Source organism: Gymnodraco acuticeps, unplaced genomic scaffold, assembly GCF_902827175.1.
Source record: "Gymnodraco acuticeps unplaced genomic scaffold, fGymAcu1.1, whole genome shotgun sequence".
NCBI classification, from domain to species: domain Eukaryota; kingdom Metazoa; phylum Chordata; class Actinopteri; order Perciformes; family Bathydraconidae; genus Gymnodraco; species Gymnodraco acuticeps.
This window is the reverse complement of record NW_022989834.1, coordinates 1-26,821: the sequence shown is the minus strand read 5'-3', so window position 1 is coordinate 26,821 and position 26,821 is coordinate 1. Positions and strand designations below refer to the sequence as shown.

General features: G+C 42.4%; 1 protein-coding gene across 1 annotated transcript; it reads left to right on the top strand.

Moving 5' to 3' along the window:
* Window positions 1-3,895: 3,895 nt before the first annotated feature.
* On the top strand, window positions 3,896-26,410 carry LOC117558599 (multiple epidermal growth factor-like domains protein 9; the record flags this gene model as incomplete). Its single annotated transcript, XM_034234862.1, is given in 4 exon segments — window positions 3,896-4,599; window positions 9,401-9,605; window positions 17,556-17,695; window positions 26,261-26,410. Coding segments are annotated over 4 exon segments (1,060 nt in total), but the record flags the coding sequence as incomplete, so codon positions are not given.
* Between the last annotated feature and the right edge of the window lie 411 nt (window positions 26,411-26,821).

Below are 26,821 nucleotides of genomic sequence, written 5' to 3'. Positions count from 1 at the left end.
GAGAGAGAGAGAGAAGGGCGCACCGGTACCAGCGCTGTTGTTATTAGAATCTGGTGCTAGCTGCTCTAACGGATAAGAAGAATATGTTTCTACAACAAGGGTGGGGGAAAGGTCTCCAGTCAGACTGAGAGGCTCAGTGAGGTAAAGGACTCCGAGTGTTTAGTTAAAGGGATAGTGGAAATGGAACCTCAAATAATTTCGTTTTAACTTATATACAAGCATAATTACGTACCAAAACAATCACACCTGATTAAAAAAATATAATAATTGCCTTACGCATGTTAGAAGCACTTTATTGCAGCTTCCCCGAAGTTTTTTAGAAACGAAATGTTCGACTCAGCCAAACCGGAAGTGACGAAAACTCAGGAAGACGATACGATAACAAACTATGGCGTCTATGCAGAATGAACGTGGAAGGGCAAATATACCAGACAAAGAAGAAGGATTGTACGAGGTATCCAGTGATGATAGCGAGTCAGAAACATCCTCTCGGCTTTCCTACGAAAATGTCGTTTTAGGAACTGAATCTGAATCCGGTTCAGTAAGCGACGATGGTGACAATATTGAGCCAGACGATGGACCATTACGTCCTTATTTGTTCGAGCCCGAGCCCGAGGTGATGGTTCACGGCATGGGCAATGGCGAGGATGACCAGGACCAGGCGCCAGATGATGCACCCCTACGCACAAATAATCTTGACTGGTAGGTCCCTAAGCATAGCTCACGCATCTTAAGATCACCTGTAGCCTTTACAAATATTAATCATTGTTAACCAGTTAAGCCCGAAGGTCCCCCCAGTGGACCCCTCCCACAGTTTTTTCTCTCTCACATGTCTCAGGGCTTCTTAACATTTATGAAACTATTAATGTTTCATACCCTTTTAAAGGTAAGAAACTCCGCTAACTGACAATAAGAACAATTGTTAGCTAGAAAAAACACGAGTAATACCAAGCCTTTGAATTAGCATTGAGCGAAACAATGCTAACTAATGCTAACGCTTTTTTACACACAACACACGGTAGAAATGCCCTTATTACTATCTTAACTACACAAACAAGATATACGATTTAAAGCTGAGACTCCACAGATTCCACACATGTAATCATCACTGTAAGACCTCGAATTCCTGGAGCTATCAGCCAGAAAAGAGAAAGTAAACAACATCCGGTTCCAAAAATATTACAATAATTACGTCTTACCTTTTTTGATTTGTGATCAAAAGTTGTGTTCAACGGAATAAAAACGCATCTCAAGGTTAATCCAATGTCGTTGTGTCACGTAGTAGAATTTTTTACTGATAATCAATCATCATATTTATTGCAATATACTCGGTACCATAATAAAGGTCGGCTATTCACATGCAAATGCTATTGAATGTCCGCCATTGTTTGTGCCCGTCTTCCTATGCTCTCGTCATCACCCGAAGATTCCCGACGATTCCCGAAGTATTTAGTTTCATTGAGAGGGCGCAGTAAAATTGAAAATAAAATGAAACTAGGCGCATGAAATTAAAAAAAATTGTTTATTATGCTTATTTTTAATAAAAATACATAAGTTAAACCCAAAATTCGCGGATTTCCACTATCCCTTTAACTTTAGTCTAAAGTCTAATGGCGCATTTCCACTACACGGCCTCGCTCGGCCTCGCTCGGTATGGGCCTCGTTAGGCCTTGTTAGGACTCGCTAGGAACTGGGGTAGTATCTATAGTAACGCAGTGTAGGCGGAGCCGTGACGTCATCTTCAATGAGAACCATAGAAAACCAACATCAGCCATTAGCTGTTAGCACTCAAGCTCACAGCTCCTCATATCTGTTCAAAAACTAGACAAAAGTTAAATAAGTACAAACCACAGATTGCCAGTGTCATGGCGAATACAGTCGCTGCTTTATTTATGTCTGTAGGTTGTTGTGAGTGTGGACGGTCGGAGCATACACTGCGTTAGCTTAGCCGATCTCCATTTAGACAACACGCATTTTAAAAGGTTTTTCCCCTGCCGTCTGTCTGCAGACTTGTGAAAGCATTAATTCATGGTTTTTACTAACCGCTATCAGTATTGTTACTTCGGCATCATTTTGAAACGTGTATTACAATTAAATCACGGTCAATGGGTTATGTGTGTGTATATGTCCGCATCTGTAGCCTGTTATTGTCGCATTATACCGCACTGTGAATGAATCAAAGTAAATATATAAGTCATCATGAACACATCTGTCCATCAGACAGAGGGCTGCTGTGCCTCCTGTCATCATTAATGGACGTCTCTTTAAAATGACCGCTCAGAGGAGAGGAGTTCTCATTTCTCTAACCGCCTGCTGCTTCCCCTCCTCTCTCCTCGGTTCCCCTCCTCAGTCCTCCGCTCGCATCTCCTGTGGGCGGCACCAAGTCTCGAGGAGGGGAGTCGAGGATAGGAGTCGAGGAGGGGAAATTTGAGTATTGAGAAACCTCTAGAGAAATTAGATGTCCTTCAACATGGCTTGCCGAAAACCATTTCCGGGTCACTCCCGGAGGACCGAGGACTCGAGGAGTCGAGGAGTCGAGGAGGGGAAATTAGAGAAATAAGAAAGGCCCATGGTCAGCACCGATGCAGACTCGCTGTTTGATGGCTTGATAGCCCACTCCCCCTCCACACCGCTCCACACTCGTTGGTTTGGAACAGCACGCCACTTAATGTGGCGGACCCTCCGTGCGAACGCACAAACGGAGGGGTATAGTGCAGGGCGTGGTTTGGGATTGGACCTTTGTATATTGTATATTGCATTGTTGGAGGAGCCTGAAACATAAGATTTGCATTGCCAAAATTGTGGCTTTTGTGTGTATGACAACAAATCGAACTGTAGGCCTACCTAAAATAATAAAGATTTGACTTCACGAGCAACGCAGAATAAAAGCAGAATTCTAATTATATAAGGATTAACAGGGAAAGGAAAGAAATAGCATAATCAATCATGTTATTGTTGAATAATTAAAGAAACAGACATATTCAAAACTGTTCATTTTACAGATGCAGATCAAATTGTGACCACCGCAGGGCAGTGCAGGCTGATGTTAAACAGATGCCAACCACTCTCTCTTTATACATGCATGCAAACATAACAAATGCAGACAGAATATCATACTGCAGGAGAATAAACATTCATCATCATACACTCACGACAGCACACGTCAATACATAAGCATGCTATAACTTCCGAGGACGACATTCAAAACAAAGGTTTAAAATAGAAGCGCAGTTTCTAAGTTTGAAGCAATGTTTAAAGTGTTAAAATAACAATTGCAAAAAACAGTCAAGTCCTCATAGCCACGGTAAAAACCTCCTTTAATCAATTCCTAGAAATCAAATTTAAATTAAATAAAAATTCAAATACATTGTGGGCTAGCCTAAGTTGTGTCCAAAAGTCACCTGAAGGGAGTGAGGAGGATGCTGCTTTATTTTACGAGGCAGTCATTAAAGATGAATTTCATATTTAGTGAGTGATTTCAGAATACATTCACATAGAATGAGGTGTGAAAGCGTAGACAATGGAAGGTTCTAGACCTTTCACTATAAACATTGATCCCGCAACAAGCTGCCACCGCATTTATGACATAAGGGGGAGGATACCTGTGAGGGGTTTATCTGTAACACTGTATGTAGGTCTAAGTGTTTCTAGAAGGCACATTATCTTTAACAATATAATTTCTTACAGTAATACAGTTTCTGAATCGAACCATTTATGTGTGGAAAATGTTCAGAGGGGTGAGTACATTTGATGATTTACAATAGGTTATATGATTTATCACAAGTTGTTAGGAAGATTATCCAACCAGCGGGCCCTCACGGGCAATGTTGGGAGGGCTCCCATTGGCTAACGACTACGTCAGTTTCGGGCGGCCCATGGTAGGTTGCAGAGCAGGTGAAGTGTTGACTGTGGTTCATAGGGCAACAAACAGCAGCGTACGCCGCCGGGGACATCAATGGTGGAGTACGCGTCTATTCAGGGAAAGGTCTGAGAGAGACCACTACTGGGGCTTACATGGAGAGCTGAAAGTGAATATGAGGCTAACGTCCTTAATTATGTACATATATCCGGCTCTGCTATTTATTTTGTATGTATATATTGGATTTTCTGAAGCTGCACCTCGCATCAGTCCCTACGATGCGTCGCCTATCTCCAGGAAGCCCGGCTCAGCCTCCGACACCTGGGAGACCTTCTTCACCGACATGCCTCATTCTGTACCCGAGAGCAGCCTGGCACTCGGGCCTCTAGCCGGCCTCAACCCGCAGCCTGCTATTGTTTCTGCCGGCCCGACCACCACAACCAGTTCTATTTCGAAAACGGCATACACCTTTCAGCCTCCAACAGCGGACCGGACCATCACCACTCCTTCTACTCCCGCCCCTGATACTGGAATAATCATAGCCACAAAAGAACAGTTAACTGCGCCGATTTCCAGATTAAACGGCGCAAGCAAAAGATCCACCGATGCACAAGCCTCACTTTTCTCTGCAGAGAAAAGGCTGCAGACCATGGTGTCCATGGTTTCCCAGCGCACAGCCAACGATGCCTGGGCAGCAGATAATATTGGCACATCTGTTACCTCAATAGAGAATAGTCAAGGTGAGTAACGTTACCTTTGAATTAAAAAGCAACCAAAACAGTTCAAACTAGATCGTTCAGATTTAAGGGGAAAAAAGAAAGAAGCTTTTGGATATGACGCGATATAAAAATGAATTGCATGTCTTTTTTGTCGTATTTTGTGTTGGCACATTCATGTTAAGAAAAACGAGTATGTGAAGAGAAAGCTATGTATATGTTAGCCTGGTAGTAGTAGCAGCAGGGTGGTCTAACAGGGGTTTTGACGCAGAGAAGGACCGAATAAACCAGATTGCAACAATAGGCAGACATCTCAGACTGCACGGTGAACCCCCTGAAAATCGGGAAATCACCAAATCCCATCGTATCACATACACAAAACAATTTATTCTCAAATATTTTCAATGTCTTTGCTGTGTAGCATATTTTATATTCCAGAGGGCCTTTATCATACGACAAGTGTTTCAAATATTACAGTGGACTGGGAAGGGGGGCCTGTATGGGCGCAAGGATGATCCTGTTGTTGTTCCGTCAATGTATCCAATCCGTCCCTGCAGACAGCATCCACGGAGACCGGCGATCCCTTTGTGTTAGACGTGTTTCACATGGAAGGAGAATCAAAGAAGCTGCCCAGATAGCGGCTGCATCCCCTCTTTTGTTGGTTGCAAGGCAGACGCAGAACAAGGCCCTTTAAACCAAAATGGCCAGGCAGGCCAAGCCATGAATGAGCAATGACTGTGGAGCCCCTCCTCTCACACCTCAGCACCCCAGTCTCCATGTGGATGGATGTGTTGTTCTCCTCCACCTCAGCACCCCAGTCTCCATGTGGATGTGTTGTTCTCCTCCACCTCAGCAGAGCTTCTTTAATGGGTGGCAACGTCTGTGCAAGCATTTCATTATTCAGAATACCTTGATTCGTCCCACAGAGGGGAACTTTACATTCTTACAGCATGTAACGAGCCTATAGCTTAATATGAATTAAGAAGCATGCATGAAAATCAAAAGCTACATTAGAAAATACACAATTTACAAAAAAACCCACCCAGTACCACCTGCTATTAGGGGAAGGAGCTTCCTCTTCCTAAACTACATACAATAGTAGGGGAATTTCCCAAACCATTTCAGAAATTCAATGTAAATTGATTAACATGTTTAAAATCAATGGATGTCTTCCAAAATGTTGTGTACTTAGTTGTAACTTCATAATGCCTCTAAGCCAGAATTAAAAAAACACAACACATTGGTTTCATTTCATATTTTGACTGATATTGGCCCCTCACATCAAGGGTTCATCCAGTCATGTGTTTTACATTGAGCCTCTGTGCTCAATGTGTATAACCTTACTGTCAGCATCGATAGAAGGGGGATTCGTTTTTGGTAGTGGGGTTCTAATGTTTATGAGGATGAAGGGTCTGATTGATCTCCATAATATTACACAAAATGCACATTGAGTGTCTGGTTAATGATATCCAGATGTTCAATAGAGTATTCTAATAGTCAGGTGGGATTTGTGTGAACACATTTAGATGGTTTTGATCTGGCGCTGATATCCCTCTGAACACTTCTGTTTAATGGTTATCTTCTTTTGGATTTTTGCAATTATGCTGAACACCGATTATTTGCAACCTCTCCTTTGTGAATATTTGATGATCTTATATGTCATAAAACTAAATGTATTTCGGTTTTGGGCTGACAAGCCATTAGAAGACGTTGGGTTTAAGGAAATGATGACGCTATTTATACGGCTGATTAATAAATAATGAATAAAAAACAGTTGAAGCCCAACTATCGATCGGCATAATAATTTCAGTTCATGTATTTTAAGGTCGTTCAGCAGGTCATTGATTTGAAATGGTAGCGGGTTTAGCATTCTCTACTAAATCACTCGTCTGTATTGGCTTCATTTAAGCCCTGAGGCCAAAATGCAACCTGCCCCATGACACATGAAACATTTCCCCATACCTTATTGAAAGTGTCACCAGGAACCTCATCACTTTTCATTGTTCTAGTCTAAAGGCTGTCTCATGATAACATCAGAACAACAAAAGCGTCACTTGGGGTAACGCCTCGCCCAGCGCGCTGCTATACGTATACTGGCAGGGCAGGGGCCGCGAGGACAGATGTAAGGTGTGTTTTCACATGCTTTCCATGAGGAACTCTCTAAAGGTTAAACAAGGTTTGATTCCCTAACCAAAATGTAAAGTAGAGCGATTGTTTCTTTGCAGAATAACGCTTCAACCGCTGTTGTTTTCTCTGCAGCAGCACAGACAGGGGGGCTGGGAATTAGGCAAGAGAGGAGTTTTGGACCACAGCCTGTTTCAAAAAGCCTGCAGCTGCCTGTGTCCTCAATAGCAGTCATGCTGTCACACCACCTCACAGCAGTCAGATAGGAGAGAGTTGGAACTCAGTTCCCCCCCCCTTCCCTCTCGACTACACAGGTCTAGTCCAATATATATCAAACCTGTTGTTCGGCTTCAAAGATGGCCACATAGGGCCCCTACCCCACACCTACCGGAGGCCTGCATGCAGTGTGGGAGTCGATTCACTGGATATCACATATTCTCAGGCCGTGATCGGCGGACAGTGCTCTGGTGGACGTCACTGTAGCAAAGGGCCTGACGGTTTACTGCACAGACTTGCGTAACCACAGGCTTTTCTTAGTTATGTAAAAGTCCAAGCAACAGTCTAAGGGAAGCATCATCTGACCGGGACAGGAATAGAATATAACTCTGTCGCTGTCCGCTCCTCTTCATCTAACTGCTAGCTGAGGTATAGTGTGAAATCTGTGTGTATACCATTTATCATTTCTTTTTTTCTTTTGGTCTGGAAGCTCTTATCTGTCTGAGCCCAGAATGGAGACACGTATACTCAGGCATTCAGTCGTCACTCACCACACCTAGCCTGAGATCAGATGAATAATAGATGCCACTCCGTACTCTGCGAGGTCATCCACATGTCTGGCATTATATCTCTGGTTTCTTACAGCCTTTTTCCTAATGCAAACATTCTTAAGGTCTAAGACATTCAACACATTCATTAACAAAAACTCTGCCCAAATCTTCAAAACCAATGATTTAACTAAAATGTGTTATAGCATGAAGAATACATTATGAAACTGATATTAAAAACAATGAATTGTACCAGATGTTATAGATGACTCTGAGAGGTGGATGTTCAGTACGGCTTCTATTTGATCATTCACAACACTACAATAAAGCTCTATACGAGTGGTGTTCCGCTTCAATGTCACATTCAAACTGTACAGAATCCATCATTGGCAACACCGTTCTGGACTGATTCATCAGCTTGACCATCTTTAACTGGCCAAATTAGACAAATTCCTCTAATACAAAATATGATCTTGTATTATAAAACGGATTTGAGGGCATTGTGGTCTATTTAAAAAATGACCATGAAGTTGTTTATGTTGAATAGCAGAGGTTCCCAAAGTCCTCAGATCTTGTGAAAGGATGTGCCAAGCTTCCCACTGCAGATACAGACAAACACTGTTCCAATGGAAGGGCCTGGAAACAGCCTTTGCTTTCCCCGGGCCTGTGACGTTAGTCCCACATTTCTTGATAGAAGTTGCGCTGCTCTGCAACTCTCTAGCATTGAAATGGTCAGACTCGGCTCTCTCGTTTTGACTTACCCTCAACTGTTTTCTGGACCTTGTAACATTTCAAAATTCCACTCAATCTGCAATAATTCCAAAACCAACTGCACTATTAATTCATGCTTTTTCAAACGTCATAGCAAGTTGTCATGTCCACCCCAATTCTATTTCTAAATATTTAAATGAATAACAATATTTCTTACATACTGTAATGTATGTAAGAAATAACCGTGTCAGTAAACAATTATAATAAATCAAATATTTGTTGGTTTTAAGTTAGAGACTTAGGCCAGGTTTTTCAGTAATAAGCTTTTGTCTACCACTCAGGTGCACACCACTACCAGTACCACTACCAGTACCACCAGTGGTGTGTGTACCGCAGTTTTGGAATCTCTACAGCAAAGCCGTTAGAATCAGGCTCATGCTGAAAATGAAGATTTTTGAATTCCTTGATGGGTGAGAGGGAAATGTTCGAGGAAAGGGAATTAGCAACTCTGGCGTTGTACTGGCAGCTCCGAAGGGCCGATGGTACAGGAATTCTTTGAATGCATTCTGCAGCTTTAAGTAGCTCAGGGGACGGCTGGGTGCATGATCAGCTCCTGTGTTACTGTTCCTGGGTCTGGTCACACTTGCATGTCCTCCTCCTCCTCCTATGTGACTTCTCTGCACACAGCCCTGAAAAACACATGTGATGTCACAAACGCAGTGTGTAGAATAAGTTGATATTGGGAACATTGATTGATTGCAGTTTTCTTGTGTCTATGGACTGTTAGTCTGGCACTGTAATATCGTACTTAAGAGAACAGCATAATGAGTTCTCCATTTCCAAACACAGTGCATCACTGTTCCTATCGTGCAAATGTAAACAGGCAGGAAACAGTAAATGCTGTCTTGATTCTGTTAGGCAGAATAAAATAAAGGCTTCAGTTAAAGTAAACTTATTTTCAGATATTATTCTAATGTCAGTACTATATTCTGACAGTTTAAACATCGGTATGTCACTGGGAAACAGTACTAAGCTGACCCTGCCTGTCCACAGTATATGGCCATACATGTTGAGTCTTTTGAACAATATTCTGTATAATATAAATAAGTATATATTGCACATCATTCTGTAGTTATACCACTGCTGGTACATCTGATGCAACATTTTCAAATGTCTTGTCTCTTCCTTTCACTGTGGCCCCCCCCCCCCCCCGTTCGTGCCCCCAGAGAGTGTGTGTAACTGCAGCAGTGGTGCTGAGGGGGTTCGGGATCCGGACGACTGTGATCACAACACGGGTCAGTGTTGGTGCCTGTCGGGCTACACTGGTCTGCAGTGTGAGGACTGTGAGGAGGGGCACTACACCAACGGCACCAGCGGCTGCATGCCCTGCGCCTGCGACTCCTCCGGGGCCGTGAACAGCCTCTGTGACAGGTACGCTCCCTCCTTTAACCTCTGGTAGCCATGACTGGAAATGTGTATACTTACTTTTCATTTGAAAAATAAGGACATGGGTAATCATCTGTGCTGTGTTTCAGGTCATCCCAGCATTTACTTATTGGATTGAATTTGTATTTTGTATAATGTAGTTTTAGTAAGTCACTCAAAGGAATAGTTTTGGATGTTTTTTGGTTTGTTTGAGGTACTTTGTTCCTAATCCTTGTATTACCTAGTGTAGATGGGGGTCTGCATGCCCCCAGTTTGGAGTAATATACTTGAGTTACTTGAGCTGAATCAATTTACTTGCTGTGGACGTGGTGGGCTATTTTAAACCACCTAAAAGAATGGCCCACTCAAAAACAGTATTAATATCAGTTTAATGCGTACACTACGTTATTGCAGCGCTTTGGCAGAAGTACAACCCTCTCGTGGGGAACTTCCAGCCGGTATCTTTGATATTGGCCAAAGACCCCAGACTCCATTGAAAGTAACCAGTAATTGTACCCTTCAGAACGCAGGGATGCTGTTTCTTCCACCTGTCTCGATATTGGACTTATTGCAATGCAAGTGCACGAATCGACAGATACCTTAATTGTACAAAAAGTGTACAGACATTACTTCTGGCCAGACATGGCCTCTGTAAGACATGCCATGGAACTGCATCTGAAGCTTTATGAAGGAGTACTATCTTTAGAAGCAAAAGGGCCGTAGCCTGCCCAAACAGACTGTCTGGTGTGAGTGAGTGTTTGTTATCTCATAAGGACTGAGACAAGATGTTCTGGGCTCAGCTTTGCTCAGACATATGTTCACCATAACGCCTTAGCCCTGCAGGATCATTGTTGTGAGTGGATGAGACCATCATCCCACAGCCGCCTGGAAGCAGCAAAATGTTGAGACCCCTGCTAACTCCTTCAATTCTCCAAAACACATGGCATACCTGACATGCAGTTGAGACTCATGAAACTGTGACTTGGAAAAGAAGCTGTGGTGTATGGGTTAGGGGACCTGGTAAAAATAGCGGCTGCACTTTCTGCCTCTAACCATGAGAAGAATGCTGCTGCTGGAGTCAATGTGCAACGTGTGGAGGATTGGTGTTGTCATGCCCAGAAGAAGTCACAGTTTAAGCTTAACTAAACTAAATCCTAATGAACCCCACCAGTTCTTCACTGGAAACACACTATGTCATTCTCCTGTTAGAGGACCTGAGCTGATGTGGGTTCAATGGGATGTAGGTGAAGGTGCAGGAAGGAGGTTTATTTGAGGACTTCGAGCTTTCACACAGTACCAAACCTAATACAGTCCTTCTCAGACAGTCTGAGCCCATGCCTGGCCACTGCTAACCCTGTTAGCCTAGCCTAGCCCCCGCAGGAGCTTATCACTGGGTCTTACTCTGATAAGTCAGCTTTCCTACCCCCCAGCATGCCGCTTAAGGTATCTTTTCCATTAAGTAATGAGCAATCTAGCTGAGAAAGAGCGGGTCAGGGCTTTTGTTGTGTCCACTGCTACGGGACAACCCAAGGCAATGACAACAGAACCCATTAGATAGTCCTTTGATTTGTTTAGAGCCCACAAGCTGCAGAGACAAACCCTGGTATCTTGAGAAATGTAACCCAGTGGGTGTTCATTCTGCAAGAGAGATGCACCCTGGGGAGTCAAGCTTGGAGATGTTCATAAAAGAATGTCACAGTCAATGCATGACAACTCATCAAACACGGTTCATTTTCAGGTCCTTTTCTCGTCTTGGTCGGACCGAAATCCAGCAAAGATACTGTAGCTTAACTGAGAGCTAAAAACACGATGATCATAAAAAACAGTGACTTGGCCAACATGGTATGCATGCACAAGAACAAGGTGTATAGAAATCTGCATGTTGCTGCCCTTGTTTGATACTTGTTGTTGGCAAATGATATATCTTCATTTTGTTATGGACAGAGCCAGCTAGCTGTTTCTGCTTGTTATCCTACCTTTGTATACCGCACAGCCATGAGTGGTTTTTGATCTGACTCTCGATGAAACATTCAGCCTCCCCTCATCTGGGAAAGCTATGCGCAACATTTCTGGACCTGGCTGCAGGGATTTGCCCCCGTTCAGCTGCATGAATGAAGTCCGACACAGTTTGGATCGGGTGGGGTTGAAGTGGCTCTGTGCAGGGGAGTAGACCGTCACTGCACAGAGCCTCTTACTCACTAATATCAATGTGAACTCTATAATAGGATTCAGGAGAAGCACCAACAATCCCACATGTCATCACACTCGGTGTGAGTGTGAGGAAGTGTTTGCTGTGATGAAGCGCTCCTATGCCCCTTTCACACCAACGCGTTTTCAGCTCCGGCTCGGAACTGGAGCCTGAAAAGTACCGGTTTTTCCTGTTCACACCGCAGAGGCGCCGCCTCTTAGCTCCGGAATCCGGTTCACTTCCAGCTCCAAAAAATTGTCGGTCTAGAGACCAGAGCTTCGGAGCTAAGAGGCGGCGTCGCTTACGTCTCTCTTACGTCGAGGCAGTCCATGTCAACATTTATAAATAAATGGCGTGACGCCGCCTCTGCTGTCCTGATAAAAACGATGCATTTTTGATCCGTTGTTGTGTTGGCCAAATGTAGACAGCATGACATCACAGGGAGATATTTCCAGCAGCTAGGTCTGGTAATAGAATACTTATTTTCAGCTTGTTCAAACATCAATGTAAACGTCAGAAATCTGCGTCAGTTCCATCGAATCAAAGAGCAAGACCTTCTCTCTAGTCCAAATATTTCCATATGTCATTAAGCACAAAATAGAAATTCCCTGTGCAAGATTATTTTGACTCTTAAAACACTAAGAGTCAAAATGAGAGTCAAACTATATATACTATATAGTATAGTGTTTTAAGAGGATACAGCCCATGATATGCAGCTTCCCTATGGACAAACATCAAAGGCATTCATTTAGTTTGGCAGTCCATAATGTGTTAAAGTGATGCTAAATGTAGCTGGGCCTATATCTGCTCGACACTCTTTAATTGACATTATTCCGGCTGATGGAAGTATGATATACGAGTGGATGGAATCCTGTTGCACTCAGCATTTACAGATTTGAGTGTGATGGGTTTATGATAGAAATACAGAACACAGCCTGGCCAGATTGTGCTAGTTAATACTAGTTATTATATGTTGCCTGACTACTTTGGAAATCAGAAGTACAGTATTGTAAAAATATGGGGTTAAATATGGGGATAACGGCTCAAATATTTAGACAGTGTATGAAACGCAGCAACAAAGTTATACATGCTTTTTTGTAAATATGCCACTATACATTTTTTTGAACAAATGGATATTGGGTTAATTCAGCAGTCTGAAATGATGTGGTACGGTGATCAACATTTCCGGTGAGGGCGAAGCAGCCGAGTGTGCTGTCTGGAGTATCCAGGAGACACGGCGTGAATTTAAGGCACAGTGATGCTATGAGCTAAAGGCTAACCCTAGCATGTTATCATGTTAACATTGACGATATTATGATGCGGAGGTTTCAAGAATGTTAAACATGTTCCTCATCTTTAATTAGTGTGATAACATGCTAACATATGCTAAGTAGCACCAAAAGTACAGCTGAGGCTGATGGGGATTCTTTTGCAGATCTTTAAGTCGATTGATCAAAAAAGGGTTCATCCGCTGGGGACAGAAGACTCCCTGGTATCCAGAAGCCTACCATTCAAGTTTTTCAAACCAAAAATGACACATTTACATATATGTTGTTTTTGCATGAAAATGAAGTCTGTAACGTCATCCTTATTCAACGTGTTGCTTTCCCCCTCCTGTCCGCTCTGTGCTGTTCTATCTGCAGTCTTTGTGCAAACGCTGTCTTTTTAAAAGACACTCAATGTTCAATATGTTTGTGTATGGTCATGCCGATATTTGACAGAAGAGCTGTTTAAACCACTTTAATCCGTCATAACATTTCAGTCGAACTGAATTGGGGGTCAGCTCCTGTGGGCTTATTTTTACAATACTCTATTCTCTACTCCATGGCTGTAATGAAATATTGATTTTGCATGTGCCACTGCAGTGGATGCATTATTGCCATCCGTGTATTTTTACTCTGCATTGGTCGCAGTATCTGATACTATTATTTGATTTGCTCAACAGATATATGAGGGCACAATTCTTACCCTGTCGTTTAACCTTGCTTTTTTTGTTATCATTCTAAAAAGGAAGAAATGCTCCAGATCTGGTTTGGAGCATTTATATCAACTTGCTTGTTCACTGGAATTGTTATTTTTTGCTGAAATATCTGTAAAGTAATTACAGGGGATAAAACACATTGCATGCTAAGCAGCTTCCAGAAACTTGTTTAGATATCAAGTATCAGCACTTGTTAACATCCATGTTTTGGAAAGACGTCAACATCATTTACGACCCTAATAAAAACAAATACACAAAATCCTCTATTTGCATAAAGTAACGCTGGTGTGTGCCTACAGCAAGAGGGAGAGAAAACACTTTTTTAACAACTCAATATTGTTCTAAAAAAAAGCTTATTTCGACTAAGGCAGAATATTTGGTTGGATAAAAAGATGTTGTGAATTTTGTAAATGATTACATCCATACGAGTCTGAAACGATCCTTCCAGAGGGAGGGGGGCTGCTGCAAAGGCCCTGTCCTCCCAGGTCCAGAGCTTGGTCCTGACGGGCTGCAGTAGGTAAGCGTCGGGTGGGGGTGTGTGGTTTGATGAGGTCACTGAGGTGGGGGGGCAAGGTTGTTGAGGTCAAAAAGTAATAGTTTAAAGTCAATGCGGTGGGTGGAGGTGGTGGAGGATGGGGGTGATGTGGTCGGAGCGTCGGGTGGAGGCAGTGACCCCTGGATCTATTTGTTGGCTCTCAGCTGCTCTGTCAGTGAATGGATCTGCATCTCTAACTTTGGATCACAACGTTGGCTTGCTTTGGTTTGTTACAACCAAAGCCACTGACTCTTGGGTGGATGTGTGAGCATAATGCCCACACATCCACCCAAGAGTCAGTGGCTTTGGTTTGTTACAACCAAAGCCACTGACTCTTGGGTGGATGTGTGGGCATTATGCTCACAAAAAAACAACTTGATGGAACTAGTGTTTTTTTCACTTTTGTTTGAGTTAGCAGTCTCCAGTCTTTGAGCTAAGCTTAGTTTGTGATAGGGCCGACACATTTATAATTTCATTTTTCAATCATTTCAGGTTACACTGCCAACACAGAAAGAAATTCCTTTAAGCGGCGACCTCCAAAACAATTCTGGTTGAGATGTTAAACTATCATTTTTCACAATCTTTTAGATTTTCTTTGTAGTTTCTAATGAATGTTTTAGTAACTCAAACCTGAGTGGCACTAACCCTGTTACATGCACTATATTTGATTATACCATGACAGTTAACAAGCTACACGGCATTCCGATTTCACCTGACTACATGAGTAGGAATGTCTCTGAGTATCTGGACGTGTCCATGCTTGTGTTGAGGAGCAGGATTATGCTCTGCTGACGTGCACACCCAGCAATGCAACTAAACCTGCTGAGTGTAGCAGACACTCGCCTCTGGGTCATTAAAGTGGTGACCACTTCCTGTTGCTCAGATGCTGCCTGCTGTCTGCTCTCGTCCACTCGGTGCAGCAGAATGGGGTTAAGCTTCATCGCTCATGTCACAGTGACCTACTTAGCATCTGACACAGAGCAGCGCCAGGCCAGTGAAATCACACCAAAACAATAACAGCCACACCCCAGCCCCCCCATGACTTATACAAGCTCTAATATTACTCTTTATCCTTTCTAATCTTATTCATATCTAATATTGAATCTCTTGAGTATATTGGTGGATTAAGAACATTAAGCAGGACTGTGTTATGGTGACATTGGACTGAAGTTCTTGATTAGTAGCACATTTAATTTGCTGTATAGATAATTCTCCAACAGGTTCTTATTTGAGATTCATCTGATCCTGAATGGATGTGCAGAAGACGCATTAACACTTGGGTCAAATTGTGTTTTCTTTTCTTTTACAAAATAGGTTTTCACAATACAATGTAGGTTATAGCCTCTTGACACAATACACACATAGAACATACTGTATATACCAATAAAAAAAGATGTACATATATAACTAAACATGTTTAAAAAGAAAGTATTCTACAGGTTGTGCAATATCATTGTATTTGTATTATAGTGCAAGCCTTTGGTTTAGTGAGAGTGAAGGAAATGCAAAAGGCCAGTCTATCAAATATTCCATATATATAATATATTTAGTATAATATCCAAACAAATGTTGCAATGGGATTTCTTAAACCCAATGTGTCCTTTTTTCTTACTCTAGTAGAATTGTATGTCTTTTGTTGTCATTGATGCTGATGAATATTGCTAACGGACTGTGATCTCACGACTTACACCGCCAACAACATTGACTTTTGAGGACGCAATCATTTTCAGTTTTTAGATTATGATGACATTTAGAAATCCAGCACTTTTTCTCACTCTGTGTGACCGTTGGAAATGGTCTCTCTGACTCCACAGCATTAGGGTCATGATGCCGCATGCACATATTTGTTGTTATTGTTGTGTGTGTGTGTGTGTTCAGCTGGAAGAAAGAGGACTGTTGATCTCCCAGCCTTCTTCCTAGCAGTGCCCACGCCCCACTAAGCATGGCCCCAGGCCCCTTCATTTGCATTAAGTGCAGTTGTTTTAACAAAGCCCGGATTGTATGAAGACCCACGCACACGCTCATGGAAAGTGCTCCCAGTCACTTGTGATTTACTTCAATTGTTTTGAAGTTATTGTCCTCAGATGAAGTTTCTGAGTCCATTGTCTGGGTTGGAGGGCTGGTCAGGCTTTATTTAGCGTTAGGAAGTGACCTTGAGTGTGGGCGGGATCTGAGAGCCATGGATGATTTCTCACTGGGAAGAAATAAAGCCTCTCCCTATTCCCACATGTATGAATGAGCATGCAGTAACAGACAGCTACGAAGGATGCTGAGAGCGCAGATCCAAACAGGACAAGACACTAAGTTATTCATGTGTGTATTATTGCAGAAGAGCTCAAATGTAATTGGATGTAACTGCTGGAGCATTATCCACTGATATTTTCTTAGCTGATACCAATAATACTGTTATGTAAAACACATGAAGCCGATAGAAAAAGTCTGATTCCTTGGTTTTGGTTCTATTCATAGATCGCCTGATACTGGATTGAATGATATTGTGCTGAAATCACTGGAGCTGCTAATGAATGGCTTTGATTGGGTAAAGTAGCAGTGAGACAGATGGTTCATTTCACAGGATGTTCAGTGTCTCTCAGCTGCTATTGCTGTTGGGGAAATTGCACAGCTTATTTTCATAATTACAATTGTGAGGAGTATTGGCGTGTGAATGTTGGAGTCTGGCTCCAGTCCCGTCTGCATTTCCACTCGGCAGCTCTCTCTGATTTGTTTCAGATGCATGCTGTTGGTAATGGACTCTATTTGTTGTCTGCTAAAAGTCATTTAAATAAAAACTGCACCGTGTAGTTTTTGTATTATCTAATATATAGAACTGTACAATGTATTTTAAAAGACAAAACGATGTAGAACTTTTGTAATATCATTTAATTATTGCTTCGATCAGCAAATACTACATTTGTGTGTCAGCAGCAACAATTTCAGAGATGAATATCTCTCAATAAGCCCAAACTATGAATAGCGTTTTTATATTGTGTGCTGCTGGACACGAGCAGCAGGCCGAGCTTCACATGCCCAACATGTTGGGGGAGAACGATATGAGTGTGCTTCCCACATGCTTCATACCTGGAACAGGTTGTAGAAAGCAGATGGGTGATTGGAGAACCTGTGGGAAGTCAAGTGTGGAATCACCATGACAGTCTGGACATCAGCTGCCATGGTGGCATTCCAAAAGCAAACACACTCAGCTCACTGACTAATCTATTCTATTGATTGTGTTGTATGTTCTGCCTCTTTCAGCTCAGGGATATGTGTGTGCAAGACCGGAGTGTATGGACCAAAATGTGACGAATGCCACCCGGGGTTCTTCTACTTCAGCAGCACTGGCTGCCGGCCCTGCCAGTGTCAGAACCACACCAACTCCTGCCACCCACAGTCGGGTGAGTCCATGTGTTACTGTTAGACTGATGCACAACAGAGTGGGCCAGGAATGAGTCTTAGAACCCGGAAATGAGTTAGCATTTTACCACTTCCAGGTCCCTCTTTATTTTGTGCAATAATTCAAAATCCAGCAATTCAGCACTCATGATTGTTATAAAATAGGAGAAGAGAAGTACTCAGATCTTGTACTTGAGTAAAAGTAGAAGTACTCAGATCTTGTACTTGAGTAAAAGTAGAAGTACTCAGATCTTGTACTTGAGTAAAAGTAGAAGTACCAGAGTGTATAAATACTCTGTTACAGTAAAAGTCCTGCATTCAAAATGTTCCTCAAGTAAAAGTAGAAAAGTATTGTCATCAAAATCTAGTGAAAGTAGCGACAGTAAAAGTATTCATTGTGCAGATTGGTCCATTTCAGAATAATATATATATATGTTTTATAATGATTGATCATGAAAGTGTTCTCAAAGCTGGTAAAGGAGCAGCTACTTTGAATGACTTTGTATACTGCAGGGTAGCTTGTGGATTTACTCCAGGTGGAACTAAAGTCTGATTTAACACTTGATTATATTTCACATCATTCTTCCACATCTGTGAAGTAACTAAAGGTATTAAATACATGTAGTGGAGTAGAAGCACACCATTTACCTCTGAACTGTAGTGGAGTAGAAGTACAAAGTATAATGAAATATAAATACTCAAGTAAAGTACAAGTATCTCAACATTTTACTAAAGTACAGTACTTCAGTAAATGTACTTAGTTACTTCCCACCTGTGGAAACAGGTGATAACTTTATACAATATACTTTGTTATAGATTAAACTGCCATCTAGTATATTAAGGAGATAGAATTATCCTATAGTCGAAAATAATGTCAGCATCTTTTTGTCAGACTGTCTTTAGTGACATTCATCTAATGCAGGGGTGTCAAACTCAAGACCCGGGGGCCAAATCCGGCCCGCAACTTCATTTAATGTGGCCCCGCAAGAGCATGCAAAGAATATAATACGTGTATTATACCAGTGGTTCTCAAACCTTTTTCAATAATGTACCCCCTGATCAGCGCAAAAACTATTTGTTAGGGAAAAGATGCCTATATAAAGAGGTACAGTGCTGCTGCACCATCAGAGTCTGAGTTATTAAAACAACAACTTTGTAACTGAGAAACACTTAAATGCTACATTTCAAATGTTTAGAATCCATCACTAAATTCATGGCAAACCCAATTTTAAACATCATGCAATAACACTAAGACGACATTAGTTGCATTTAACTGATCTTTTTAATAAGTTGTACTTACAATGTAGTGAAACATGGGCTTGAGCTTCACTGAGGATCTTTGTCATTCTGACAGGGAGGCAACCTGCAGTTCTACACTTCGCGTTTTGAAACTATGTGTAACTCTGTTAATATAAAACCCACACTGCTCAAACTTCGTTACTTTTCCTAAAATGTGTATATTTATTTATTTTGGGGCGTGGGGAATGAAGAGAACAAAAGATATGAGCATTTTATGAGCATGGGATTTTGACCCCTCATTAAACATATGCATAATGCTGCGCTATACTTTGCAGCCACAAGCCGTTGCCAAGCAACGCTTATTGTTTAGGTCCTTTGATAAGCAGGCAGTCATATAATTAGCTAGAACTATCTAGATCTGATAGATTTGGACATAAACGCGAGTGAAGTCTAACCGGATGCGAGAGAGAGATCAGATCAGCTGCTGCTGAACACGCAGCTCTGCATGATCACAGCTCCGCCGCTGTGACGGACCGTTGAGTGGAGCAAAATACAGTTAGACCTAACACACTTAGCTAGTTTATCTACTCTGGAACTAGCTAAACTAGTTATAAGAAATATGTGTGTTCTTTACTGTCGGGTCACTTATTACAGGTTCAGCGAGCTGCACGAGACTGACGGGCTGTCAGGAGAGGGAGAGTCAAAGAGAGCACCCCGTTTATTTTCCCATGTTATTATCCAGAGTTACTGTAAACCTTTGAATAAAGTAGTTCATCTACTATTAGTAGTTTGTTTAAACGCATTACTCATGTTTTTCTTTTTCATTAACATGAAATAAATCTCACGTACCCCCTGCAGTACTCCAACGTACCCCTAGGGGTCCGCGTACCCCCATTTGAGAACCACTGTATTATACGCAGGGCTGCACATAACTGGTGCGCAGGTGCGCATGCGCACCTCCGTCAAAAAAAGAGCACCGGGTCATTTGAAAAAAGGCGCATTTGCGTACCAACATTGAGAGAGAGAGAGAAGGGAGAAGAGGAGAGAAAAGAGAGAAGAGAGGAGAGAGAGAACGATATTTGCGAGTTGCATATGAACTCAGGGCCGGCCCGTAGCACTGGCGTAATAGATGTTCACCTAGGGCGCCAGATCTGTGGAGGCGCTGCGCTGGCAGCTCCGGGAGGGAAAAAAACATTTTTGACCGTTGGGGCTCATCCTAATTTTCGGCCTTGATGTAACAATATTCATAATTAAGTAAATGTAACACCCTTTTCACCCCGGTTCCACCTTTCATTTGCCCTGTACGATGGGCGCTGTAAGTGATGAACATGGGGGATGTTGGCTTATCTGGCGCCCGCAGCTCACAGCCAAAATGCGAGTGAGCGAGAGAGAGAGGGAGGGTGCACCGGTTTCGGCGCTGTTGTTATTAGAATCTGGTGCTAGCTGCTCTAACGGATATAAGAAGAAGATGTTTCTACAATAATGTGGAGGGAGAGTCCTCTCCAGTCAGACTGAGAGGCTGATAACTACAGCTCAGTGAGGTAAAGGACTCTGAGTGTTTAGATAGTTCACTTAGTCTAAGTTATCTCAGTGGGTCTCAAACGTTTTGATCACAATTTATGTAAACACATTTTCAAGGCACTCCTTTATAATTATTGGGATAAACAGGTTTGAAATCATTCCAATATATACTATAGGACAGTAACCAAACATATCCTTTTAAACTGGAAAGATAAAAAAAAATGCATAAATAAATGTTAAGGTAAAATAAGATATGAATGAACAACAAAAATAAAACAAGTTACATTCATTTGTTATTGGCTATGGTAGGTTATTGGTTATGTTCACATACTTATTTGATTACATCCACTTGTCTAAGATGACAACAGAGACTTTCGACCCAAAACCAGCTGTTGACTTGTGGATGCAAGCAGCTAATCGCAGACTCAACCAGAGAGAAAGAAGTAGGCCTACATCATCAGCTACCATGTCTGACAGAGAGGAAGACAGTGAGGAGAACAGTCAGGAGGGTAGTGATGACAGCTTGTAGGATTACTGCTCGTGCTAATGTTGTCTTGTGTTCACCTCTGCATGTGTGTTCTGTGTTCACCTCTGCATGTGTCTTCTGTGTTCACCTCTGCATGTGTGTTCAGTGTTCACCTCTGCATGTGTGTTCTGTGTTCACCTCTGCATGTGTGTTCAGTGTTCACCTCTGCATGTGTGTTCAGTGTTCACCTCTGCATGTGTGTTCTGTGTTCACCTCTGCATGTGTGTTCAGTGTTCACCTCACGTGTGTTCAGTGTTCACCTCACGTGTGTTCAGTGCCGTGTGTCTGGCAAATAAAGTCAAGAGCCCCTCAAAAGTTACGGTTTATTTCATTTTAAGGATGAGCACCAAGCAACATCTCCAGGTGCTCCTTTGAGAACCAGGGCAAAAAAGTTATGTGCACCCCTGATTATACGGTTACATGCCACTTTACAGAGGCACGTTGCCCATAAACTACATGTCCCACAATGCATCTTGTTTTGTGACATGCGCACTGAAGAGACTTGCAATTATTTGCCCTCGACTTCTGCTTTCAGACGTAGTTAATTATTAAGTTATTACCCTATCTGATAATAATCCAATGCAGAGGAAATTATGTATTATAATACATTATTTTATATATATATTATATATTTATATATTCTTAAACTCACAACCGGCTCTTTGAGTGCAACCATAATGCTGATGTGGCCCGGGATGAAATTGTGTTTGACACCCCTGATCTAATGTATCATTATTCATTCACCATCAGCTTTGTGATGTGTCCATATCTCCTCTCTGAAACCCTAAGACAATGACATGCTGATTGGTGCCTTTATGGACCGCAGCACGTTTTATGTGGTTCCTTTGCATGAGGATTTTGAGTTAGAACTCTGAAGCTTAACAGCCCGATGTTTGCCAATATGATGCTCATTACGTTCCTAATAACTTTAAGCCATTAGCTTTGTGTAAGTTAGCACCTGGGTACTACAGTTGCAAGAAAAAGTGAACCCTTTGGAATGACCTGGATTTCTGCATAAGTTGGTCATAAAATGTGTTCTGATCTTCATCTAAGTCACAACAATAGACAAACACAGTCTGCTTAAACTAATACCACACAAACAATTATATGTTCATGTTTTTATTGAACACACCATGTAAACATTCACAGTGCAGGGTGGAACAAGTATGTGAACCCCTAGGCTAAAGACTTGTTCAAGAGCTAATTGGAGTCAGGAGTCAGCCAACCTGGAGTCCAATCAATGAGACGAGATTGGAGGTGTTGGTTAAAGCTGCCCTGCCCTATAAAAAATACTCACCAGTTTTGAATGTGCTATTCTTAAGAAGCATTGCCAGATGTGAACCATGCCTCGCACAGAAGAGCTCTCAGAAGACCTACGATTAAGAATTGTTGACTTGCATAAAGCTGGAAAGGGTTACAAAAGTATCTCTAAAAGCCTTGATGTTCATCAGTCCACGGTAAGACACATTGTCTATACATGGAGAAAGTTCAGCACTGTTGCTACTCTCCCTAGGAGTGGCCGTCCTGTAAAGATGACTGCAAGAGCACAGCGCAGAATGCTCAATGAGGTGAAGAAGAATCCTAGAGGGTCAGCTAGAGACTTAAAGAAATCTCTGGCACATGCTAACATCTCTGTTGACGAATCTACGATACGTAAAACACTGAACAAGAATGGAGTTCATGGGAGGACACCACGGAGGACACCACGGAGGAAGCCACTGCTGTCCAGAAAAAACATTGCTGCACGTTTGAAGTTTGCAAAAGAGCACCTGGATGTTCCACAGCACTACTGGCAAAATATTCTGTGGACAGATGAAACCAAAGTTGAGTTGTTTGGAAGGAACACACAACGCTATGTGTGGAGAATCCAAAGGGTTCACATACTTTTTCTTGCAACTGTATATGCTGAAGATAGACACCAACACAAAGTACACAAACCCCCCAGTGTGTCTGAAGTGAATATTTACAGAGGAACCAGAAACCCAGTTTCCATTGTGATTTAAGGTGGTCCTCCTCTCCCCAATCATATGTGAAGGAGGATTGCTGCCACCTCTCATGGGGCTTTCACACCAACGCGGTTCCAGGGCCGGTTCGGAGCTAGAACCTGAAAAGCACCGGTTTTTCCTGTTCACACCACAGCGGAGCCGCCTCTAAGCTCCAGAATCCGGTTCGTTTCAAGCACCACAAAAATTGTCGGTCTAGAAGCAAGAACCGCATACGTCACGCTTACGTCGGAGGGGGGCGAGATTAACCTGAGCTAACAGTTAAAGGCGAGTACGGCAAATGAAAGTTGTAACAAGCAGTAGCGCTGAGCAAAGTGACTAGAAGGCAACCACACACTTGTAAAAAAAAAAGACACTTTATAAAGTCAGGCAACACTAACCAGGCTTCGTGTGATTCTGTTTATTTGTACCTTACTTTGACCATCCGTTCACTGTTATTGATCATTGTGGAGAGAGGCAGACGTTTTGTATTATAGCAGCTATCGGATGGAATCAATACATGGGCTGCACAGGTTGTGCTGTCCGACTATCACAAGTAGAATCATAATGAAAAATACGCCGGTAAAATGTGCCTGTAGAAAACGGCTTATGCCACAATAGGATAGCAACAAGTAGTCAAGATAGTCAGTTTAGCTTCGGTTGCTATGCTAACATCACCCATTTTATACCAGAGAAACGTTCATAACAATGTTGTGATGCCAAACAGCGTCAATTCAGACTGACACACTCACTTAAGGGGAACTGGGGATATGTATCAGCTGCTTGTGTGACAGTCAGACAGTGAATACTTTACAGCGGCCGCTGCAATGTGAGCTAACCGGGAGCTAATGGCAGAATAAACTCCCGTGGAAGAGCAGCCAACACTGCAGCGGTCGGTAAATGCTGCAGAAACACATTAATAAACAATGAACCACGGCACTCTGGAGAAAAGCATAAGGTTGGAGAAGTCGTTATTTAATTTAATCTGGCTTCGTGTGATTAAAAGCAACACGATCATCGACCCGACGCAGTCCCCCGTTGTTGTAGTGAGCGACGTAAACGGTGACGTCATGACGCAGCAGCGGCAGCACCAGTCGGGCTCTGGGCAGTGTGAACAAACGGGGGCTGAAAATAAAAACCGGTTCCGAACCAGAAAAGCTCTAGCACGGAGCTAGAACGGGAACCGCGTTGGTGTGAAAGCCCTATCAGTGGTCAGGAAACTAGACCCCAGCTAGTGACAGGCAGATGGAGGGCTGTATCTGGGCTCAGTGTACTGTGGATTAACAAAGCTCAGCTTCTAAAGCTCCCCCTTAAAGACTCACCCTGCTCTCCCCACTTACTGAGGAGCACATTGTGCAAATGCTTATTGTACAGTCTCCCAAACAGGGGGCCCTTAGATAAACATGACAGGGACCCGTCACTTCCAACAGGACAGAGACAGGTAGCCCCCACACTGACCTTTTGTTTTCAGCTGAATCAGATTTACATGCTGTAAAAAAGAATGCAGAGAAAAATAAAGATTTTTAGTTCATTTTTTCGACAGGAACACAAGTTTTTCCAATTTTAAAGTGATGTAATACTCACCTCTGAACCTTGAATGCACACATGTTTAGAGATATTATGGAAAGAGCAGATAGTGTGCCAGGTGCACAGTAAGGTCAAAGGAATCCCTCAGTGAAGAATAAAAGCATAGGCCAACTTCCTCTTGGTCTAAGTTCACCCAATCAAAACCCATCATTTCACATCAACAGCAGTATGTTAAAAGCTGTTATTACTCATCACTGGTCCATCATTTGGTGTAGGAAAGCACCTTTCTCCAGACCGAACCCAAAGCCCTCTTTAACAACACTTTAAGCAGTAGTGGAGTCTGCTGCAGACTCAGAGCCTCCAGCAGCTAAATGAGCCTATTAGCAGCTCCTCTGTTGACACTGGGTTAATGCATGGGTTGAACCAGTGTTACTCAGATAAAGCAAGCGAAGCATCCTGCAGGTTAGGTCCTATCTATGGAGGCACAACAACTCCACCACAGGCACAAGCTCCACTGCAAACAGCATTGTAGTGAAAACCCCTTCACAAATATTTACATTTAATTACTGTATTGTTGGATTAAAAAATACGACAATTAGTCATTCAGTCTATGGAATTTAAATTGACTGTGTGGATTGGACCTAAAGATGGGAAAGATTTATGAATGTTCATCAACTTAATTAATAACGCTGAACGGCTTCACGTGTAAGACCCTATCCTGTTATGAGAGATGAGTGGTTTATTTATTTTCTACTTTTTTAGTTATGTATTCATATCATATATATTCGTATTCTCGCTCTTCCCCCCCACTGCAACAGAACAACTTGATGTGATAAAATAGCACAATATTCTTTCTCATCTCGTCTCTTTTCCTCCTACATTTCTAATGTGTAATAATCAGTATTAACTGATTTTAATGGGTAGCCAGGACAACAAACAATCATGAATTTGTTGTTATATGTTAAAAAATATAATGATAAAATATATCACAAGTCAGTAATGCAAGGCAAAACATGGCTGTGCAAACGTGTCAGGATTAGGTTTCATACAGATTGATTTGCAGACCCTTTTTTGCCCCATGGTTCAACTCTCAGGTAACATAGCGCTGTAATATCTTATTGCAGTCTGTGTGCACACTGGGGTAAAATGTGCACGCAAGACTGGTGAAATCCCTTCTCCTCCATCTCAATATTCTCTTAGATATACACTAAAAATAAGAGAGCAAGGACAGGCTTCTAAAAGAAATGTCTGTGTTTGTGTGACTGGCAGTGTTGTGTGTTTGTCTTCCCTCTTTGCTTAATTCTTTGCTCTTGATAAGTAAAACGTTACAATTCTAAGAATCATGAGGAATAAATAAGTACTGAGCTTTTTGATAAGGAGTTAGCCTTGTTTAAAAACCTGATCCGTTCCACTCGGTATGATTTTCCTCTGAAAACACACCAATCTAATAACGGCAAAACCCATACTGGTGGAATGATTATGCATTGTCAACCCTTATAAAGTAAAATGCTCATATAGCCAACTTATCTCACATTTTGTGCAGGTCCAGGAAATATCCTCTATTGTTTGAGAATCACCTGAAAATAATCAGCACAATCTTAGACTAAAAACGGTTGTTACCAACATTTGAATTTTTATTTGCAATACTACTAATTTATATTATACAAGAGCTTGATACTTCTGTGTCTCTGTATTGTTCTAATATTGCCACACAAAATATAGAGGCAATCTACTGTATCCTTTAATCATGTGATCTTTGTTCTGTCCTGCAGGAGTGTGCCTGAACTGCGAGGGCAACACCCAGGGATCCAACTGTGAGGAGTGTAAGCCCGGGTTCTACCGCAGCCCGGGGGCTGACCCCCCCCAGGCCTGTGCACCCTGTCCCTGCTCCAACTCCACCTCCACCGGCACCTGTCAACCCGGTCAGTGCTGTGGCTCACACACACACACACACACACACAATGTATACATCGCTTCAGGGTTTGAGAGAGAGAGAGAGAGAGAGAGAGAGAGAGAGAGAGAGAGAGAGAGAGAGAGAGAGAGAGAGAGAGAGCGAGAGATAGAGAGAGAGACGAGATAGAGAGATAGAGCGAGAGAAGCGCTAGAGAGATAGATAGAGAGAGCGCGCGATATGATATATAGCTCTCTCTCTCTCTCTCTCTCTCTCCTCTCTCTCCTCTCTATCTCTCTCTCTCTCTCTCTCTCTCTCCTCTCTCTCTCTCTCTCTCTCTCTCTTCTCTCTCTCTCTCTCTCTCGTCCTCTATCTACTCTCGCTCTCTCTCTCTAGAGAGAGAGAGAGAGAATTTTGTCACAGCAGCATATACCATTCTACT